At 38.6% G+C, this 21921-nt stretch overlaps 1 protein-coding gene across 2 annotated transcripts in view; it reads right to left on the bottom strand.

Moving 5' to 3' along the window:
- Positions 1–2215: 2215 nt before the first annotated feature.
- The window catches only part of DPH5 (diphthamide biosynthesis 5), a 39502-nt gene continuing 19796 nt past the window's right edge, over positions 2216–21921 (bottom strand). For both annotated transcript variants that reach the window (XM_036766946.1, XM_036766947.1), the window contains exons 5-8: positions 15362–15482; positions 8639–8678; positions 7857–7960; positions 2216–4789 (exon numbers count right to left, since the gene is read on the bottom strand). In XM_036766946.1, the coding sequence (XP_036622841.1) occupies positions 4563–4789; positions 7857–7960; positions 8639–8678; positions 15362–15482 (492 nt within the window). In that variant the 3' untranslated portion in view covers positions 2216–4562. The remainder of the gene's footprint in view (positions 4790–7856; positions 7961–8638; positions 8679–15361; positions 15483–21921) is intronic.

The following is a 21921-nucleotide window of genomic DNA, read 5'->3' as shown; positions in this document are numbered from 1 at the left end:
TAACTGGGTTCAAATCCCAGAACTGCCATTTACTCTGTGTAACTTTGGGACAAATTAACCTAACCTCTGTGCCTCACTTTCCTTATCTGCAAAATAAGTGGGTTGTACTAACTGGCCGCTGTCACCTTCCAGCTCTAAATCCTATGTTCTTCTGCCTTGAAGAAAAACACGAATAGGATTCTACTTTATATTCAGACAATCTGTGTGCTTATGCAAGCTGCTCAAGACTTTCAATTTCAAAATCTTGGATCAATTTCTAGTTTGGTAAATGACCCTTCCAACTATTCAATCCAACTAGAATTTCCTTAAAAATAGCTAAAGGAAGTACCAAAGCAGGGGAGATTGCTTAATATCATGTCATATCAGAAAGTCAACTTAAGACTATTTCTTATGAAGCCAAGCAATTTATCCTTCCATGCCTGCCTGCCTGCCCACTTCTCTAGCATTTGTGGTACAGTATTCAGCCTTCTGGAAAAATATTTTATTCTTGGTCACTATAAGGAACTGTAGTTTCCTCAATAGCTGCTGTTGCCAGAATAAAGACTTAATTTTTTTTTAATTGAGGTATTTCCTGAACCAACAAAGAAAGCTGATTTAAAGGCACCACAAAGGGGATTTATAAGACGTTTAAAGGGGTAGTTGAGTGTTAATTAGGTTCACAGTAACTGGAACTCTTGTTGTTTAAATTGGGAGTTTTAAAAATGTCACTATCAACTAACTTTGCCTGGTCTTTCAAAGCAGCCCATAAAATGATCGTTGTTCGTATTTCCAAGGGCAAATTCTGAATTACATTACAAGGCCCATTTGGAAATGTTACAGATGTTTAGATGCATGTCATACAATTTCCATTTTTTTAAAAGAAGAGATTTTACACGGAGTGCTTTGATCTCTGTTGAACTTGAAAATGAGTACGTTCCCATCAGTGTAATAACATTTCTGAATGAATAAAAGGAAGCATTTGTTAAGTGCTTTCTATGTGCAAAGCACTGTGCTATGCTGGGCTTACAAACATAAAATAGTTCCTGCTCTCAAGGAGCTCTAATGGGGGAAGAGAACACATTTGAAAGGTTTTACCTGCAAGTCAGATGGAAAGGACTTGTGGTCCTTAGGGTGCAGCAACAAAGATGGTAATAACTTCTTTTTAATGCCATTTTCCACTGAAAATCGTATTTCTGATGCTGAACCAAATGACAGTGCCAAAGACTTTGGTGACAGACAATAACTTGCTTTTCTGGGTCTTCAATAGAAGTGGCTCTAGCACCTGCAGGAGCGGCTGCCAGGCTGAATCTCCACACGTGTTGCTAACCAAGATGATGGCCGTGGGCATAAGCTATAAGTATTGCCTTTCTCAAGGTTATTGGCTTCAGGGTCTTGGATCATCTCCATTTTGCTGAGGGAAGACGGTGGTCACAGTGGTGGTAGTCTGACCTGTCTGGCTCCCATCTCTCCCCCAGGGTGCCCTGCTGCTTCGGTTAGGCTAGTTTGCTTGCCCTAAGGGAGATAGTTGTTTGTCAGTTGGTGGGGATGACTGGCCCCTTCTCCACAGGCAGCCATGTAACTGTTGGGCCTAGAGTCAGTAAGACCTGAGTTCAAATGTGGCCTCTAGTTATATGACCCTGGGCTAGTCATTTAACTTCTGCCTCAGTTGTAAAATGAGGTTAATACCACCTGCTTCACAGGGTTGAGGATCAAGTAAGATAGTGGTAAAATTCCTGGCATAGTGCTTAGCACATAATAGGTGCTATTTACGTATTCTCTTTGCTTTCCTATATGATAACTGTGAGACTTTATCTCAGCGAACAATTTCCCATGACTTTTTCATAACACTTCCACGCAGATAAGATTTTTGGATATGAAATAATCAGATAAAATGCAAATGCCCAGTCATTGTGATTCTTGTAAAACCACTTCTTCAAACCAAAATTCTAGGCAGGAAGTGGCTACTGATCAATCACACCTTTTTGCGTATGATACTGATCCTGATGACATTGATAAAAGTCCTCACCCTCTAATCAACCCTTTCCTCCTCAGAAAAGGTACCTGCTTAAACCTACATCAGAAGGTAGGGCCAGTAAAAGACAGTACTAATCTAGGTTAACACATCTTGACTTACCCTTTCAGTCTAACAATTAGAACCCAGGGTTGTAGGACTTACAATAAGGAGGAGGTTTTAGTGAACACTTAGTTGTCTCCTTTTACAGATGAACACACTGAAGCCTGGAAATATTGAATGATTTATTCAAGTCACACAAGTCACGAAGCCAAGATCTGAAATGTGTATCCAGCACTTAACAGTATCTAGCACACAGTAAGGACTTAATGTTTGGCTATCTCCAAATCAAATGTTCCCCTACCCTACACTGGACACTTTAAGCCCCCAAATTTTTCACATCTGAAAGAGCTGAAGAGCTGTAATATGAGACACAGACCAGGTTAATCTCCAATGAGCTTGCAAACAAGCTCCCACCTTTGAAATTACTTACCTCAGACCTAATAATTGTCCATATTTATGGAGCCAATGGTTTAGAATCCACCATCTCTATTGAGATCTTGGGCTGTGTTGAGTATGTGTCCAATAAACATAGGCCATATTCCTATTGTTCTTTGCCCTGATCAGGCCTCATCACAAGTATTGTGCTCAGTTCTGGGAACCTCTGTTTAAGGATATTAAAAAGTAGAAGAGTTTTCAGAGGAGGTCAACCTGGACAGTGAAGGATCTTGAGTCTGTTTCATCATCAGTAAAAGGAAATGTTTAGTTTGGGGCAGAGAAGACTCAGGAGAGTCATGCTAACTTCTCATATTTAAAGAGCTGTCACATGAAGGAAGGACTGGACTTGTTCTGTTTGGCCTTATAAGTCAGAACCAAGAACATTGGCTGATGTTGCTGATGTTGCAAATAAACAAATTTAAGGCAGAACTGTCCAAAAGTGTAATGGGCTACTTTAAGAAGTTTTCCTTTCCCTAGATGTCTTCAAACAGAGGGTGTTGGCTACTGTAATGGATTCCTTTCATGATGAGTTGGACTAAGTGGCTACTGAGGTTCCTTCCAAGTATTAAATCCTGTGATTCTGTGTCTCCTTTGGGCCATTCATTTGCCGTGCCCAGAACCCATGTGCATATTGTTCAGCCCTGGTCCCAAACCTCCTTTTGTAGACAAGAGCCACCACTCTTTGGTCGTGGCAGCTGAATACCAACCCTCAATAACCTCAGAATTAAGTTTTTTTACATTAAAAACCTGTCTTTACATAAACAAAACTAGCCACTGATTGTTCAGCCAATAGTCATAGCATTTGCAAGTCTTATTTCCTCCCTCGCTGACAGTTATAGCACTTTTACAGTTAAAAGTTTCAGACCTCAAAATATAGGATATAATAGTATAGGGTTAGTACTGACCACTTCCCCATCCCTCCCCCAACTCACAGTTCATAATACATTGACAGATAACTATCACATGAATTGATACATGTTATCATAAACATATAAAGGATATATTTTCAGTAAGTATCTCCAAAAAGTAACTAAGGAAACTATGTGCCCAGCAACAAAGAGAAAGGATGACTTGCTCAGACCCCTGGAAGGAAAAGGCCTGTCTAGTAGAATTTACATTTACAGTTACTACACATCACGTTTAATGCCTGAAGCTACACAGGAGTGGGCACTGAGGCCGAGGCTTATAATAAATATTACTGTTATAACACAACAAGCTTGTACATGAATGATGAGATTTAAGGAGCTCCACTGAATGAGCAATCTTTAACAGACTACGGTCTTAAGCTTTTTAAAACGTCCTTTCTTCCTCCATAGTCAAAGTCCTCTGTCAGCATGGATGTATGGTATCCATTTGAAATCCAATGGCAACTTTATGTGGCTGATCCAGCATTTCCAATGCAATACATAACCATGTAATGTAGCCAGCCTTGTGCCACATAATTAGGATGTCAGTTTAAACGAGATAAGCCAATTCAGATGGGTGTCACTTGACAGGGTATGTGCTGTTGTACTTTTAGGTGGGTGGGATCTGGGTGGTGATTTGTTCTCTCCAAATCTTTCTCTGAGCATTACCATTAACTCCAGGCAGAGTAATTCATCCTATACTTGCACAAAGTGACAAGCAAATTACGGTGAGTGGAGTGTTACCAATCATTTACTTAGCTTTCTTCTAACAGCTGTCATTTCTTTCCCTTCAAAAGTGGGAGCTGGGTTTAAGTCAGAATGATTCACATTCCAACTGTCCCTCTAAGTTTTACCCTATAATTGCAGTCAAAGCAGTTTTTAACCCAATTTCTTAAGTGAAGGAAAAGTTTTAAAACCAACCTGCTCATGTCTATGCTACTCTCCTGCAAGCAAAATTATCTTGGGAAGTCAAGGTGACACCAACTGATCCTAACATCAGAAGGAATGATACGGCTTCTAATCAAAGTAGGTTTTGTTCAATAAATTTATCTTCCTTTTTTTTATTCATGAGATGAATCCAAATATTTGTCCATTTTGTTTTGTCTTTTGAAATTGCACATGTTTGTATATACATCTGACACTGAAATAAAGGAGAGGATAAACAGTGGCTATGGGCAGGAGCTATCAACACTTGGGGTTTCCGAGTCATCTTCTGGCATAGGAAAGAGTTTCAGCATTTCTAACTCCAGAGGATGCAAGTTTCCTGTTATAATTAATGAATGCAAAGGGCCACCCAGGTCCACAGTACACATTTGCTTTAAGGTGCCAGCAGCAATTTTCTGCTCCTCAGATCCCACCCTGGCCAGGCCCACACAGATTGTCTCCTCGGTGATTGCTGTAAAATAAGGATAAGTATTTCAAACTGAGTCAGAACCATGTTCTCCCCAACATCCTTTAATGGTTGTACCAAAGGGTATTTTGTGCAACTACTCATATTTATGTGGTTCTTTAATGTTCCCTGAACACACTTTATCTTCTCCCTTGACAACATGAACAAGTGGTCCCCCACACCTATACATCCCTCTCTGGCCTCACTGCAACTCTGGCTTTCATTAATAAGCATGTAAGGGCCAAGTTGAAGCACAACCCCTTTCCTTATCCCTTCAGTTTGTTAGCACATTCACCCTCTTCCTTCTAGCAGAATGTAAACATCTTGAGGGCAGGGACCGATTACTTATAAATGCTTGCTGAACTGACCTGAACTAGGGATTCTAAAGTGTTTTCCTTACAATAACTAAATATTATCACTCCTATTTTACTAATGAGGAAACTGAGGCTTGGAAAGGATAAATGACTCGTCCATGATGAGACAGTCAGCATGTGTATTGGGATTAAAATGAGATTTCTTGATTTCTTGATCCAATGCTAGTCCCATTAAGCAAAGGAAGAACAGTGTATTAAAGTTGAGCAGTAGGTTAAGAACCTGGATGACTGGAAGGGTGGAAACCTCCTTGACAAAAATAGGGCAGTAAAGCAGGGTAAATTTCGTGGAAGATAAATTCTGTTTGGAATTTGTTGAGTTTAATATACTTATGGATATCACAGTGGAGATTCCCAATAGGAAGCTGGATACATGGCACTGGAGCTCTGGAGATAGTGGAGGGCTGCCAGCTATGCACATCTGGGATTCATCTATACAGAAATGTTAGCTAGAGACATGTGGGAGAATGAGGAAATAATCAACAAAAGAGGATGTAGAGCGAGAAGAGAAAACCCAGGACAGAATCCTGGGGCGCGCGCGCGCACGTGTGTGTGTGTGTGTGTATTTTAAAGGGGTCAGAATATGGATGATGACTCTGCAAAGGGTCAGTCTGACAAACAGGAAGAGAACCACGGCATAGCACTGTCATGAAAACCCAGGGAGAAGAGAGTAGATGATAGTGTCAAATGCTACAAGAAGGAAGAAGACAGAGAAAAGGATTTACAATAAAGATTACAAGGGCCAGAGAAATGAATGGGAGGCAAGAGAATGGAGGCAGCAGTGGAGATAACTTTTTCCTAAAAGTCTGGTTGTGAAAAGTGAGGAAAAGAAATAAGGTGATGACATACAGCTTGTCTGTTAAGATGGCAAGAGTCAAGATGGCAAGAGAAGTGTTTGTTGGGTCCATGAACGTGGAATACTGCACATAATGTCAGACTTCTGATGTGTTGGGTATTTTGTGGAAGTTTTTCCTATTCCTTTTAAAAAATGTTTTATTATAAGGAATGGATCTGTGGGAGGGGGGAGGTAGTAGAAGGAAGAGTACTGTGGGAAATAAAGGTGATATAAGAAATAATATACATAAAATTTATTTATAAAAAATTAAAACAAATATTAGGCAAGGAACTGTCATGAGTATTAGAAGGAATGGCCACATGGGGAGAGACAATTTTCTGCAGTTAAAAGGGAATGGAAAGAGCAAGAGAGAAAGAGGTTTAATATGAAGGGCAGTTCACCCCCTTCCTACCTCCCTTAGATCTATACAATTCAATAAACATTTATTAAGTGCCTACCATATAAATGGAAAAGCAAAGATCAGTAGTCTAGTACCTACTATCAAGGAACTATTGCTTCTTCAGCATCATCCTTAAATATAGACGTATTCCAAACATCGTAATTCTTCCTTAGTAATCATAAGTCTAGATGAATTTATTATTCAGATGAATTGAACCTTGGTTTACCATAATTTTACTACTTCAATACATTCATTTAGTTTTTTGTTCTAAATTTACTTCTTCAAGCTTCAAGGGCTTCCTCCTAGACTGAATATTCCAGGACTTTTCTCTTCAGCTAGTCTATACAAACCATAACATGTACAGATTTAATCATAATTATTCTCAGTCTGTCTTTCTAGACTGAATGATACTTGTGTAAATGATTTACTTCAGCAAATGACATAAACAGTGGCTCAGGCCACTGTGGAAAAATCACATACTTCAAACATGAGACTAGTTAATTTTAGTCACTAACAGTATTTAATTCAACATGACTCAATGGTCTTTAAGCTGAAGGAGAGAGATTTTAGGATTTGTTAGTCAGGTGGAAAAACTGTCCTCTGATTCCTCTACCCTCAGCCCTAACCCAAACTAGGAACAGGGATCAGTGTGAATTAAGCAATTTGCATGAAAACTGACCTTCATGGAGCGAACACATTATGTAAACTATGAATACTGGAAACCCCAGCACAATGTTTGCATCATCACTGAGGAACTAGTAATGGGAATGCACTTGGTATCACCAGTTACTGAAAAGTTTCTAAATTAATCTCTTTTTGTAAGGGTGTGTCAGGAAATGGTGGTCAAAGTCAGTCAGCTATCTTGCAACAGAGGTCAGTGGGGGAAGCTCAATACCATGCTTCTCTTGGCATCAGGTGCTAATAATAAGTAAAGTAAATGTAATTTACAGAGACTATTCTCTCACATTGTTTATGCTCTAACATATTGTTTTTTGTGGAATTAGTTTATAAGATTTGCATTCTTAAGATACCCTCAAGTAAGCTAAAATTTATATTACTAGTACCCTCCGTATATCTCCTTCAGTTCAATAGGTACCTTATGTGTTTTAAGAATAAATTAAAAAGAAATGAAAAGTGACTAAAGAAATTACTTCACTTTTCAGGGCCTCAGTTTTTCCCTCTGTAAAATGAGGGGGTTGATCAAAATGATCTCTAAAAGCATTTTCCTACTATATTCTGAGATTCTGTGAATGCTGTGAACAACCTTAAAAGCCAAAGGCAAATTCAGGAGTAGCAATGATTCTACCTAAAGTAACTAATGAAAGACAGAAGTTAATAGGGTCAGTGACTGGGAAGTCCTGCAAATTCAAGACAATTTATCAGGGATGCTGTAGGGGGGATCAAGCTGCAAACTAGCTAAAAACCTGTAAAGTCCCTTGTCAGACTTGAAGAGATCTAAGAAAGCACCTGGTTCCTCTCCACGAGCTCTCTGGTTTTCAACAATCTCCAGAAGCTGCTGGGCCGCTTGGTTCACAGTCATGAATCGTGGAGGCTCATAGATCTTCCTTCCCCTACAAGTACAAACCAGATTTCACCGCTCTTAACCGTTAAACCACACAATACTTCATTAATGTAATTACTCCCCCACATCTGCCTAAGCACTACCTGGCCCCACATGCTATTTGAAGCCTTGTGCAAAATCCACTCTGGGCACACAATGAACTGGTTAGAACTTCTGTGTTATTTATTTATTTTTTTCCCCCAATATTATCTCTTATGCCTTTTACAGTATTATCACTGGACCTCAAATTCAGCATAAAATCAGAAACTACCTTCAAAAAGTTGATGTAATGAGCAAAATTTATTCATAGTAAGTAACTAGGTATGCTAGGCTCAGCTTGGCTAAGGATACTGAGGAGCTTAATCAGGATATCATTTATTTTTATGATTATTTTAAAAGCCATATTTTCCTCATTTTACTACTTCCTTAAATGGGTTAACTTAAGAGTAAACTTCTAGACAAAAACTTGGATGGGGTCATTTTATTTCAGTGAGTAGTAAGGATGAACTATGTATGACCACAGATGAGAAAAAAGTTTTTAAAATATTTAATTTGTAACTGTGATGATAATCAAGTCTATTTTTTCTTAACCACTTTCAATAATGTAAGTTCCTTTACATAAATAACATAGAGTAACGGTATGAAGACGTTCAAAAGACACGTTCACATTTTCAAAGTAATTACTCACTTTATTAGATTTTCCAAAGACCGTTCCCTTATTTGGAGGTCTATAGAAAGAGAAAAAAAACTATAGGTTTAAATATGTACTTTATTCAAAACATTGTTAAGTCTCAGTTAATGGCCACCTGACTTTTGGGGTTTTATAGAGTCCAACTTTCCAAACACAAGTTAAATAATAAAGAATACTCATAACTCTTGTAGGAGACCTTACACACTGCAAAATTTGCAACCTAAAGGGAGGTCCCATGCTTTGCAGGCAAAAATGCAAATGAGAGGTTGTTCAAAGGCCACCAATCATCACTGCACAACAATTCTAAACTAAGAACAAAAAGAAATCGTGCCTGGGACTAAGCTTTGAAAGAGGAAATTCCCTTCCTCTGTGATGTTAGGTGAACCAGATTTACCATGTTGGCTTGCTAATCTAAATTACTGTATTCACCTGGCTGTGAACCGAATAGACCTGAATATGACCTTTTCACAAAGGTTTTGGTACATGCCCACCATATATAGCCTGAAAAACACAGTTAAGAATTGTGCAAGGGTTTCTCCAGTCTCCAGAATTTCAGCATCAATGAATTCAAAATGAGACATAAAAAGCCTCAATATTGCTTTAGTATAAATTAGTTCTGTCTAATGAATGGTAGGACAATTAAGGTCAGAATTGAAGCTATTACATCATAAACTCATGGAGGCAGCCTTTCATGGTCCTAACTTGTTAGCTTCTTACAAATGGTCAGCAGTATGTTCAGCAGTGACCTGCTACAATACAAAAACATAAAAAACCATACAAACATTGAGCCTCATACACTGACTGGTCAGCTAAACTATTTGGTCAAACGGTAAAAAGGCAGACTCACTTTCTACCCTCCTAAGAACCCAACTTCAAATGAAGCAGCAGCTGATCCTATATATACTTCACTGAAACTTTGTTTTCACTAAAATAAATGAAATGAAAGTATATGAGAGGATTTTTCTGTATCTACTTAATCAGAAATTAGCTCACTCCATAAAAACAAATTAGCATACACAGACACATACAAAATTCATCTTAAGTAACAATTTCTAAGGGCTTAGAGAACTCAGGATGAAAGGTACTAAAGTTCGAAGTTCCACTTGTATGGTGCAGAAGAGATTAAGAGGTGACAAGAATACACAAAAGAACTATACAAGAAAGATCTTAACTTGTGGTTACTGATCTAGAGTCAGACATTTGGAGAATGAAGTCAAGAGGGCCTTAGAAAGCACTGCTAACAATAAGGCTTTTGGAGGTGAAGGAATTCCAGCTGAGCTATTTAAACCCCTAAAAGATGATGCTGTTAAAATGCTACACTCAATAGGCCAACAAATTTGGCATAAAACTGGATTGAAAATGATCAATTTATGTCCCAATTCTAAAAAACAGCAATGCCAATGAATGTTCAAATTACTAAACAACTGTGCCCATTCCACACACCAGTAAGGTTATACTTGAGATTCTACAAGCTAGGCTTCAGCAACATGTGAACCAAGAATTACCAGAAAAGCAGGCTTGTTTCCAAAAAGGCAGAAGAACTAGAAACCAAATTGCCAACATTTGCTGGATTATGGAGAAAGCAAGAGAGTTCCAGAAAAAATTTACTTCTGCTTCACTGACTACACAAAAGGCTTTGACTATGTACAGGATCATGATAAAATGTAGCAAGTCCTCAAAGAGAGGGGAGTACCAGATCATTTTAGTTGTCTCTTGAGGAAGCAAGAGTTAGAATCTAACATTAAACTGATTGGTTTAAGGTTATGTTTCACAGATAACTCACAGAAGGCACTGGAGGTTTCAGACTCCAGCCTCTAATAGGTTCACTCTTGATCTGGTCAGACCGCAGACACCTTCGGAAGGGTTATCTTACTTTATTCTAGTCCAGTCTTCTCAGAAAGGGTTGCTGATAATGGGAACATAACTCCTACAGCATTCCCTAACAAGTATTCTCACAGGGGGAACAACTACACCTACATCTCGATGGGGTCAACTGGGACAGGCACAGGTAGTGCACTCCCCTAAATCCCCTCAAGCCTTGATGGGGGCCAGTTAAGGCACACACATATTCCCCTATGGGTTCCCCACCGGTGCTCACTTGCTTTATAAGGCAATAAAGAAGGCATCTTGCCAACATTAAGCTCACAGGTTAACTTTAGCAATATTGTCATTGTGCACAAGCACAGTAAACATCATTTATGTCACCCCCATATCTCACGGCACAGCCACAGTAGGACTGCCTGTCATTATGATTCTGGGAATTACTATCTAGGATCCTTGGGGCTATTCTGGGAGTTATTATGTAACACATGGAAACTAGACATTGCCATGGCCGTGGATCCTGAGAAACTGAACTCTAAGAAGGATAACAAAATCCTCCTTATATCCAGGTTAGGAAAAGAGCATGACAAGACTGTATTATCACTTTATTTAACTTAGATGCACAGTACATCACACAAAGTGCTAGCCTGGACAAATCAAAAGCTGGAATTAAGGTTGCCAAGAGAAATGTCAACAAACTCAGAGCTGTAGACCATACCACTCTGAAAGTGAAGTGGAATTAAGAAGCCTCTTGATAAAGGTTAAAGAGGGGAGTGCAAAAGCTGGCTTGAAGCTTAACATCAAAAAAACTAAGATCTTGGCAAGTGATCACCTCCTGGCAATTAGAGGGAGAAGAAATGGAAGCAGTATCAGATTTTATATTCCAGGGCTCAAAAATCACGGTAGATTAGCACTGCAGCCATGAAATTAAAAGACACTTGCTCCCTGGAAGTAAAGCTATGGCAAATCTGGACAGCATACAAAAAAGCAGAGATATTACCTTGATGACCAAGGTCTACACAGTCAAAGCTATGGTTTTTCCAGTAGCAATGTATGGGAGAGTTGGACTGTAAGGAAAGCTGAGTGCCATAGAATCAATGCTTCTGAATTGTGGTCCCTTGGACAGCGAGGAGGTCAAATCAGCCGATATTTAAAGAAATGAATTCAGGCTGTTCACTGGAAGGTCAAATACTGATGCTGAAGCTTTAAAATACTTTGGCCATATAACGAGAAGAAGGGATTCCTTGGAAAAGCCCCTGAGTTAGGAAAGATTGAAGGCAAAGGGAACAGCAGAGAATGAGATGGCTAGATGATGTCCTGGAAACAACGTACAAGAGACAGTGAAGGACAGAAGGGCCTCATGTGCTATGGTCCACAGGGTCACTGAGAGTTTGACACAACTAAATAGCAACAATGATGACCTCCTCTCCACTGAACTCTCCTTTTTTTACATCACATGAGTTAACACCAAATCCTCAATTTAGGTAATACCATTTTATTTTTGTTCCTTACACAGGAACATCAAAAAACAAAAACAAAAACAAAAACCAACCCACCAGAGCCAGTAGTCACAGAAGCTACCTTCTTTCTGAGTTAGTTTTCCTCCTTCCTTTGCTACTGTCTGCGAATGCATCCCCATCCCATACTCAATTCTTACTGCCTCCAGAATGAAGGGCAGGTTCTACAGTGGCACGACTGCTACGAATAAGGGGGCTACAGCAGCTAGCCTCCTTAGCCCCCGTAACTGGTCTTGTTGATATAACTCCCGGTTCTATCCTATCTCTTTATCCTCCCTTCTTGGGCCCCAAGCCATATTCCAAGTTCCCATGACTGTCTATGCTTTTCTCTCAAAGTATAAGTGACTCTCAACAAGGAGGGGTAGGAGGTAAAGGGAAGGAGTTTACAGGGAGAAAAGTGCATGTGTTGTATTGCTGAGGCACCAATTCTCTGAACACATTTTTCTACTGGAACATCTATCACACATGGTGATTAAAATTCTACAGTAATATCAGCATGACACTGTACTTAAGGTAAAGTACTGTTATGTAGATTTTGGGGGGCTAGACTGGCTAGACATGAAGAGTATCACTTTTTTTTGGCGGGAGGAGGGCCAGGCAATTGGGGTTAAGTGACTTGCCCAAGGTCACACAGCTAGTATGTGTGTCAAGTATCTGAGGCCAAATTTGAAATCAGGTCCTCCTGACCCCAGGGCTGATGCTCTATTCACTGCACCACCTAGCTGTCCCAAGAATATCACTGTAATGGGAAAATAACCTCAGAATTAGATTGAAAAAATGAATTCTTGATAAAAATGGGGATTACTCCTAATCATACTTACCATTCTCTAATTGTTTCATGTCTTAAGCTCATCTCCCAAATTAATCTGTAATATGATGGAACACAGTTTTTGCTCCTTCAGCTCCACAGTACTGACATATCCAGAGAATTAAAGGAGAATCATATTTTATGATTAATTTAAAAACAGATGACCCAGCAGCTTCCCATGTATTTGCTTTTATCACAAAAAGGACCAACAGTTTAAACAGGGTCTCAGTCGTTTTGTTTTCTCCGTCTTAAAAGAGTAAGAGAAAACAGGCAGCTCTTTCAAAAAGAATTCTCAAATCAGGAAAAATGAGGGTTATTCCACTTCGCCTTTCTTACCTCACCATAAAGTTTTACGTTTAGCCTTTTGTCCACATTCTTACCTTTCAACATCTTAACCTCTCAGTTTTCTCCCAGGCCATGACCCCTGCACTAGCCACTCTCCTCTTTTCCCTTTTTTGACCCCTTGGAGCATGAATTAAACTCTCTTCTTTTCAAGTCCCTGACTTTACTGCCTTATTACCAAATGCACCCTGCCAAGCCTCAGCATTGGACCACTCCCACCAATCCTCACAGTTGCTCATATATGCTTCTGAAAAAAGGTGGAGAAAATCCCCCAACTGTTTTGACTGGGCCCACTACAATTATATGTTATACCTCTGGTATTCCTACTTTTTCACTTATATTCTCAAATCTACCCATCCTGTCCTAATCTCTGATGATCTCCAATCTTAAATCTTCCACTCCTTTTCCGGTATCTCAAACTGTATGCTCACTAAACATCTTAAATTCAACAAGTCCAAAACAGAAGCCATCATCTTTCCCCTAAACCAGGGGTGGGGAACTTGTGGCTTCCCCTCTAGTGTTGCCTTTTGGCTGAATGCAAACTTCACAGAACAAATCCCTTTAATAAATCATTTGTTCTGCAAAACTTGGACTCAGTCAAAAGGCTGCACCCAAGGACCTAGAAGGCCACGTGTGGCTGAAGGTTCCTGCCCTAAACCCTCCGCCCTCCCAACTTCTCAATTACTGTAGAGGGCAACACCATCCCCTCAGACCCTCAAGTTTTCAATCTACAAATCATCCCCAACACCTTACTCTCTTTCACTTCTCATATCCAATCTGTTGTCCAGATTTGTTGATTTCACCTTTTAAACACCTCTTCAATACTCTTCCTTCTCTCCTCTGAAACTGCCACCATTTTACTGTACAGCCTCATCACCTCATACTTTGATTACTGTAACAGCCTGCTGGTGGGTCTGCCTGCCTCAAGTGTCTCCCCATTCCAAACCACCTTCCATTCAGCCACCAAAATGATTTTTTTAAAGCACAGGTCTGATCATACCCTCCCTCTAATCAATAAACTCCAGTGGCTTCCTAAAAGTTCCATGAGCAAACACAAATTTCTGTTTGGCATTCCCTCTATAACCTAGCCCCCTCCTACATTTCCAGTCTTCTTGCACTATACTCCCCAACCCTGGCACATACGCTTCCTTCCAATGACACTGGCCTCCTGGCTGTTCCACAAACAAGACATTCCATCTCTCAGCTATGGGCATTTTCTCTAGCTGTCCCTCACGCCTAGATGCCTTCCAACTTCCCTAGCTTCCTTCAAGTCCCAATTAAAATCTCATCTTCTACAAGAAGCCTTTCTCAACTTCTCTTAAATCTAGTATTTTCCTTCTTAATTATTTCCCATTTTTCCTATATAAAGCTTGTTTCTATTTATTCGTTTGCTCATTATCTCCATTAGGTTTTGAGCTCCTTGAAAGCAGGGACCTTTGCCTTTCTTTGTATCTTCAGTGCTTGCAGACTTAACTGTCCTCTTGATTTTATGTATATATGTTTTGCTTTTCTAAAAAGAGTTACTAAGTCAACAATGTGATAATTCTACCAAAAAACTTTTATCTTAGACTGCATTAACAGAAGTGTCTAGAATGAAGGAGGTAACAATACTGTAGTGTTCTGCTCTGGGCAGGCTACACAGGAGTAGTGTTCAGGTCTGGGTATCCTATTTTAGGAAAAAATTGACAAGTACTGAGAATTGTGAGGATATGAGGACCAATTAAAGAAATGAGAATGTTTGGCCTTTAGAAGACATCATGGGGATATGAGTTATTTTCAGGAACTCATCCTACTTATTCACGATTCCATCTATCTGTATTCCACTTGATATCCTAGCTTTTGATTATTATCTAAATACCAAAAGAAAATTCAGGTCTCCTCTACATCTGTTAAAAACAAGATTAAAAAAAAAAACCCTTCACCTTGCCACTTCCCTCAAGTTACTGTCTTTTGTCTTCCTATCCCAAAGCCTTGCAATTTGGTTTTTGACTGTTCAATTGCTAAATAATCGTTCAGTCCAAATTCACAATCTCTCTGCCACATCTGACACTGCTGATCACCCTCTAATTCCTGAAAACTCTTCTCCATGGGCTTCTGGGATACTATCTTTTAATTCTCATTCTTCCTATCTGACCACTGCTTTGTTGAACTGGCTGGTTCACTGTGCTCCTCCTATCCCTTAATTAAGTACGGACAAAAGCCTGACTTAAAAGAAAAGATCAAAATTCTTACCCAGCAAGCACAGTGTGTGCAAGCCATTTTGTCTGTTTGTCTTCACTCTGTCAAAGAAGCTTTCTGGTTTCCAAGTCCTTGTCCAGAAAACAATGGAAGCTACTTCTCCAAAATTATACAACTGCAAAAGAAAGAAGCAGAGATGGAATGGCATGCAATACCCTCTTTGCTGATGAGGACAGAAAAGAACCCTTTGAAAGTATAACAAGCTATGAGATTCCAAGTTGGAACTGGTGGAGTTCACTTTTGATGGAAGAAACTTTTCCAATAAATGTTACAAAAGTGTTGTTGTTTTTTTTTTTTTAAAAAACCTTTCAGAGAATGTCCTAAATTGCCTGCCTACACATGAGTGAATAAAGAATAAGCCATACTGAACCATCTGTGCAAGTGATGACCCACCAGGCCATTGTTCCATTCCTAGTCTACAGGTCTTCTAATGTTTATGTGTGAGAGAAGGTTAGAGGAAGACATAAGGGAAACTTGTTTCCTTACATAATAAGCAAAGGAAATCCAAGAACACTGACTCTTGGAATAAAAAGGTGAGCTAGAAAATGCCTGTAGACATCCTTGTCAAAAGTTTATAGCTGTTTTTACTTCAAATGTGCTGTTTCTGGATTTTCAAACATTTTAGCAAAGCACCCCTATCCCCCAAGTCTCCTACCAATCTTCTCTCATGCCTAAACATCAGCAAATCTATAGGCCCAGGGCGGAACAATGGCTCTCACCTTGCAAAGAGAATTCAAGTTGTTTCACATATCTCAGAGTCACCCTTCCTCCACTTCCCACCACCATGCATTAGTAGCAACTATTTATATTTGGAAAGCACTCACCTCTATTCTTAAAACTGCTTATTTCCTTTAAGGCTTAGATCAAGTATCATCCAACTGCTGGTGCCCTGCACACACACATGCATGCCTGCACATAGACGCATGCACGCATTCACACATCACCTCATATCTATTTCCTGTCTGTCATACCTTTCATACAATACAAGTTTCTTGAGGGCCAGGGCTGTTCCACTTTTGCCTTTACATTCCCAACACCTAGCAAATGCCTGGCACAGAGTAGGAGCTTAGTAAACTTTTACTGTTTGATTTTAGATTATTCATGGATAACAACTAAAGAAACTTTTATTTATTAACGCTTCCAGTTAGGAAATCTCTGTTACCTTAGAGACTGGGGGTAGGAGGAAGAGGACTGTTAATTCCTTCTTTTTTTCAATTTTTTAATAATTTTTTTTTGTGTGTGAACCTCTTCTTATTCCTGGGCAATTCCAGAGTACTTCTAATAAATCCTTGCTTCTTCCTGGTCTCATGTTTAAAATAAATGTTTTGATTTATTACTTGTTGATCCATGTCTTCCCAAGTCTTTTGGAAGGTTATAAATTCAGTGGCCTGCATTATCCCAAGTGGGAATGAGACTGAACACATGCATAAAATGACAGCTTAAAAAGGACTAGCAATTGCTCGGTTTTATTTGGGGCAGTTTATTTTCCTGTTATTTTCTTAATGAGGAGGCGAAATTATAAACTGCAGCCTTATCTGTAACATTCTGGTTACTGTTGCCAAGATGACCTTAACAGACCGTGATACAATACGAATACTGAAGTCTACGAGTATTCAACTGGTAATCAACAGATGCTAACGTTAGTTTTACTGGCAGATTTGTACAGGCCCGGCAAAGTCACTTGACTTTACCTATCTTTAGATAATACAAAACCTATTCTCTCTAATGACTGCATTATATATCTGAAACATGCTCAATAAAGAAGATACTGGGTTAATATTTCAATGTTTCAGGCCATTTAAAAAAGATTCTCACTCTCTAATGACATACATAACAAAAAACAATCATGTCAAGTGAAGCACTATATTACTGTCCATTTTAATAAGAGCATTTGTTTTATTGTAAAACAAAAGGTGCATCTTAAGAGAAGGAATCTAGAGGAAATCTTAGGGAAGTAAATATGAACAAGAAGGGATAATTATCCACAGTACTGCATAATAATAGTGAGTTATATATGCGAAGGTATAGTGCAAAAATAAGGTGGCCAAAACTTCTAAAGGATCCCCAGATTGTTTGAAATTATCTCTAATGCTTGCTTAGGTATTCTTCAGGGACTTTAGAATTCAGAGTACTTCAGTTCAGGAAGACCTTTGAGAATACGAGAAATGCTGGGCATTATTCTTAGACTTGGCCACTTAAAATGTCAAAATCTAATTCTCTCTTAGCAACCAAGATATATCTTTTCTAGTATATTGGAACTTCTTCTATGACACAGATGGACTAATAATGTGTCACAGCTATAAACTAACTGCTTTCCTCTAGGAATGAACTCAAAAACCACTGCAAAATGGGATTATTTGAAGCTCCTCTGCCTGATATGTTCCTATATGAAATACAGCTGGGTTTTTTTTTTTGCATCTCTAATCATATTTTAAAATGTTAATATTTTTCTCTGTCTAAATTTAATATGGCATTATCTAAACAACTTCTAGTGAGGGAAATAGCTATGTAGTGATCAGGTGTAATATATTACATTTTCTAGAAGAGAGGGTTCTTAACCTTTTTTCGTCACAGATCCCTTTCTTTGGGATCTTTGGTAGTCTAGTGAAGACCCCTTCTCAGAATAATAATTTTAAATGTATAAAATTGAGTAAGGATTGCAAATAAAGTATATTGCAATGTTTATCAAAATAAAAAAAAACCCAAATTCATGGACCCCAAGTTAAGAACTATTCCAGACAAAGCTAGTGGAAGCACCCAAATATACAAGATTTCTATTAAACAAAATGCCTTAAATGAAGCACTTTATATAGGCATCACACCTTTAAGAGTAAAGCAAAGTTGATAATCCATTTCTCCATAAAAAGCTACACTGCTTTTAAAAAAAGTATACTCTGAGTTAATATTATGATATTCAACTGAAACTTTATATAGAAGTACTGTTTAAGAAGAAAGGCAGTAATAATATTCATGACCTTAGATGTCTATGTAGAAATAAATGCACTCTGTAAAGGGAAGGAAGTTAATGCAAGGGAATTAAATATGACCTCACAGGCATCACTGAAATGGAATGGAATATGAACTATGACTAGAAAGGTATACTTAATCAAATTAAAATGAACCAAATAAGATTGTACATTGAGGAGATAGATTCCTTTGTGAAATCTAAGACCTGAAAGATGGAAGCATTAGCCATGAAAATATCGATAAGGTAAAAGAAAAACCCTCCATATTATAGTGACAATATATTTTAAGGCTCCTATCCATATCGTAAATCTATAAATGTCTTCTCAGACTTTGATTCCAAAGTCCCATGTGGTTTGGTTTTTTGGGGGTTCAGTGAACACAGCCTAGTATGGAAGATCTCTCTCTCTCTCTCTCTCACACACACACACACATGCACACGTGTATATTTATTTTCCTCATGTGGTTTATCCTCTCACCTTTCATTTAGAATGTCTTGCCTTTCTCTCCAATCTAAATCCCATATGTCTTTCTTCAAGTACTAACTTAAATCCTACCATTACCAGTCTCCTTTTTCTAAATACTTGTAACACTAAAAGTAATTACCACTCACTCCAACATTTGAATATACAGTCATTTGTTCTCTTGTTGGTTATATATCTTCCATCACCAACAAAATTATTATCTTTGAGGTCAGGAACTCTGTATGCTACACCATGAGGGGTAAATAGCTCAGCATTAGACATGATAGATATTTGTTGACTTGACATGTATGAATGCTGAAAAGATGATGGTTAATAAAGTTGCCATTTTGAAGGCTTTTAGAAGAAAGGGAATTTTGGTAGCAATCAAATTTTAAAAACAGGCTTCCAAGCTTTTGTATCTTAGCATTCCAAGAAAAGTACTTAGCATAGTTTTATGAAAGTATCCATGCTAAAGAGATCTGTATATGAATAGAAGCTGTGAGATTTAAGTTGCTATTATGGGCTTTAGTCATTAAGTCACACATGTCCAATACCAATATAAATCTTAGATCAGATTAGTTAAATGTCATATGCTAGACAGGCAGCTTGCCAAGAAAGTCACCACAAAACCACATAATCAAGTATTACTAATTTTCTATTTCTGTGCCTATTCTTGGGGTTGTTTTAAAATCAGCAACATGTGTTTTACCTACTGTAGCACTAATTTGTGCTGAACAAGTTATGAATATAACTATGTGCTAAAAATACACAATTATACTGATCACTCAAGTTCTTATGAACAGAGATAAAGGAGCAAAAAGACTGTTTTCTCATAAGTTAATGGGTTAATCTATAAGTTAATCAACTGAAAAATACAATGCATTAACTTTTACTAACAGAACAGACTCTGAAATGTTTGATAATAATGTTTTTTCCTTTAGAAACTCCAATTATTTCAAATTCTTTGATGCCTTCATCCATCAATAACTGCTGCCTTCCAACTTAACAGATAAAACATTCTATACTCCCTTGTGACATATATCATAACCTACATTGTATGAGTTATTGATACGCATATCTGAACTCTCCTACATTACAAATCCCTTGTAAGAAGGGTCTATGCTTGATTCCTCTTAATATCCCCAGTGTTTTCCACATAAAAGGTGTTCAATGAATAGATATTTAAATTTCATTTTTTTATTCGAGATCAAAATAAAATATAATACTTAGTATATCTGAGAGACAGATGCACTGGTAGCGATAAGTGACAGTAATTCCTAGATGTGAAGTGACAAAGCTCTCCAAGAGACAAGAGGTTCCAGCCACTACCACCTCAATGATCACCTCCCCTTGGACCCTAAGGACGACTTCCCAGGACCTTGGACCCAAGTCTTGGAAAGAGTAGTGCCCCTCAGACCACTGGTACTGATTAGATCCTAGGCCTAATATCATCATTCAAGGAAGCACTCATCTGTGAAACAAATGTTGACCAACTGCTACTGATGGGCAGGTAAATCCAAGGACTGTGGGAGCAGCAACAGGCTCCAGCCCATCTGTCCTCCCATTCATCACAGCCATCATCTTGGGAAGCAACCCCCATGGATATAGCCTGGTACTGTGGTGGTGCAGTGAAGACCTAGAAAATAATATTCCTGCCCAGAAGTCTTCGGTACCGTCAAATGGTTTAACATCAGCATCTGATACTATTTTATCAATGGAAATCACTCTAAAGAAGATATATTACTATGTGCATAACTATTAAACATTAAGGATCACGGGCCTTTTCCATGTGACTAGCAGCTGCAACCTTTTATGTGTTGTTTCCTCCCATGAGAATGTGAGATCATTAAGAGCAGGAAGGAAGGAAATAAGATCAATGCCTGCTACCTGCCAGGTACTGTACTAAATGATTTTACAACTAACTCAATCGGACCTCACAACAAGTAAGACAGATGGTATTATTCTCATTTTACAATTGAGGAAACAGAGGCAGAGAGAGGTTAAGTGATCTACCCAGAGTCACAGAGGAAGCTAGGCTGGATCTGAACTCAGGTCTTCCTGATTCCAAGTCTAGCACTCTATTCAATGAGCCACCTAGCTGCTTCTAAGAGCAGGGACTGTCTTACCTTCCCATCTGTATCCTTAGTGTTTTGCAAATAGTAGGTGCTTAATAAATGCTCGCTCATTTATTCATTTATGTGTGTATAGAGAGATTAGGTTACCTTTCTTCAAGGTTACTCATGGTCTCTGGCATTCTCTGTATATATGGGACCAGGTTTTCTATTTTTCTGTACTAGGTAATGAAGGGCCCTGAGAACAATACAAGCAAAGGAAAAGCTAGATGCTTCCTAGAACAAAAACACTAATATAAGAATTCAGGAACGGTAATGTTGATTATTATTGGGTGCCAGATGTTTCTCATATATACACGCATACATTTCTTCAACGTGGAAACACATTAAACAGTGCAACATACGGCAATATTCAGTCAGTCATGCAACAGCAGCAGCAAAAATGGAAAGTGGAAGCACTTCTCAATATTGAGAAATTGCAGTCTTTTCCCTGAAATATTGCTACAGTTAGCCACAATGGTGATAATGCAGTTTAGCCAAAAACAAACTGCTACCTGAATTCATGAACTGTTTGGTTGATTTAGTCATTTCAGATGTTTAAAAAACATCTTAGAGCCTCCTCCACACAGGGGAAAGTACAAAACTATTATAAACACTCTTCGGTGTTACTTCCACATTATACACCCAGAATCAGACGGATGAAGCAAAATCATATTGCTACCGATGAAAAGCAATTTGATTCTATATGACAATGTCCTGCTACATAATATTGTAGAAGTTTTAAGCCTGGAAGAATTCAGAGGCTCAACCTCTTCAGTGCTAGACTGGGAGTTAGGAGGCCTAAATTCCAGTCATGGCTCTGCCTGTTAATTGGCCAGGTGACTGTATGTATGTTACTCATTTAAACTCAATGTACTCTGTTGGTGGAGTTATGCAACCATTCTGGAGAGAATTTTGGGACAATGCTCAAGGGCAACCAAACTATGCATACCCTTTGATCCAGCAATACCACTACCAGGTCTCCCAAAGAGAACACAAAAAAGGGAAAGGACCT

The sequence above is a fragment of the Trichosurus vulpecula genome, chromosome 7 (genome assembly GCF_011100635.1).
Source record: "Trichosurus vulpecula isolate mTriVul1 chromosome 7, mTriVul1.pri, whole genome shotgun sequence".
Classification (NCBI taxonomy): domain Eukaryota; kingdom Metazoa; phylum Chordata; class Mammalia; order Diprotodontia; family Phalangeridae; genus Trichosurus; species Trichosurus vulpecula.
The sequence above is the reverse complement of the archived record's forward strand: the minus strand, read 5'-3'. Positions and strand labels throughout refer to the sequence as shown.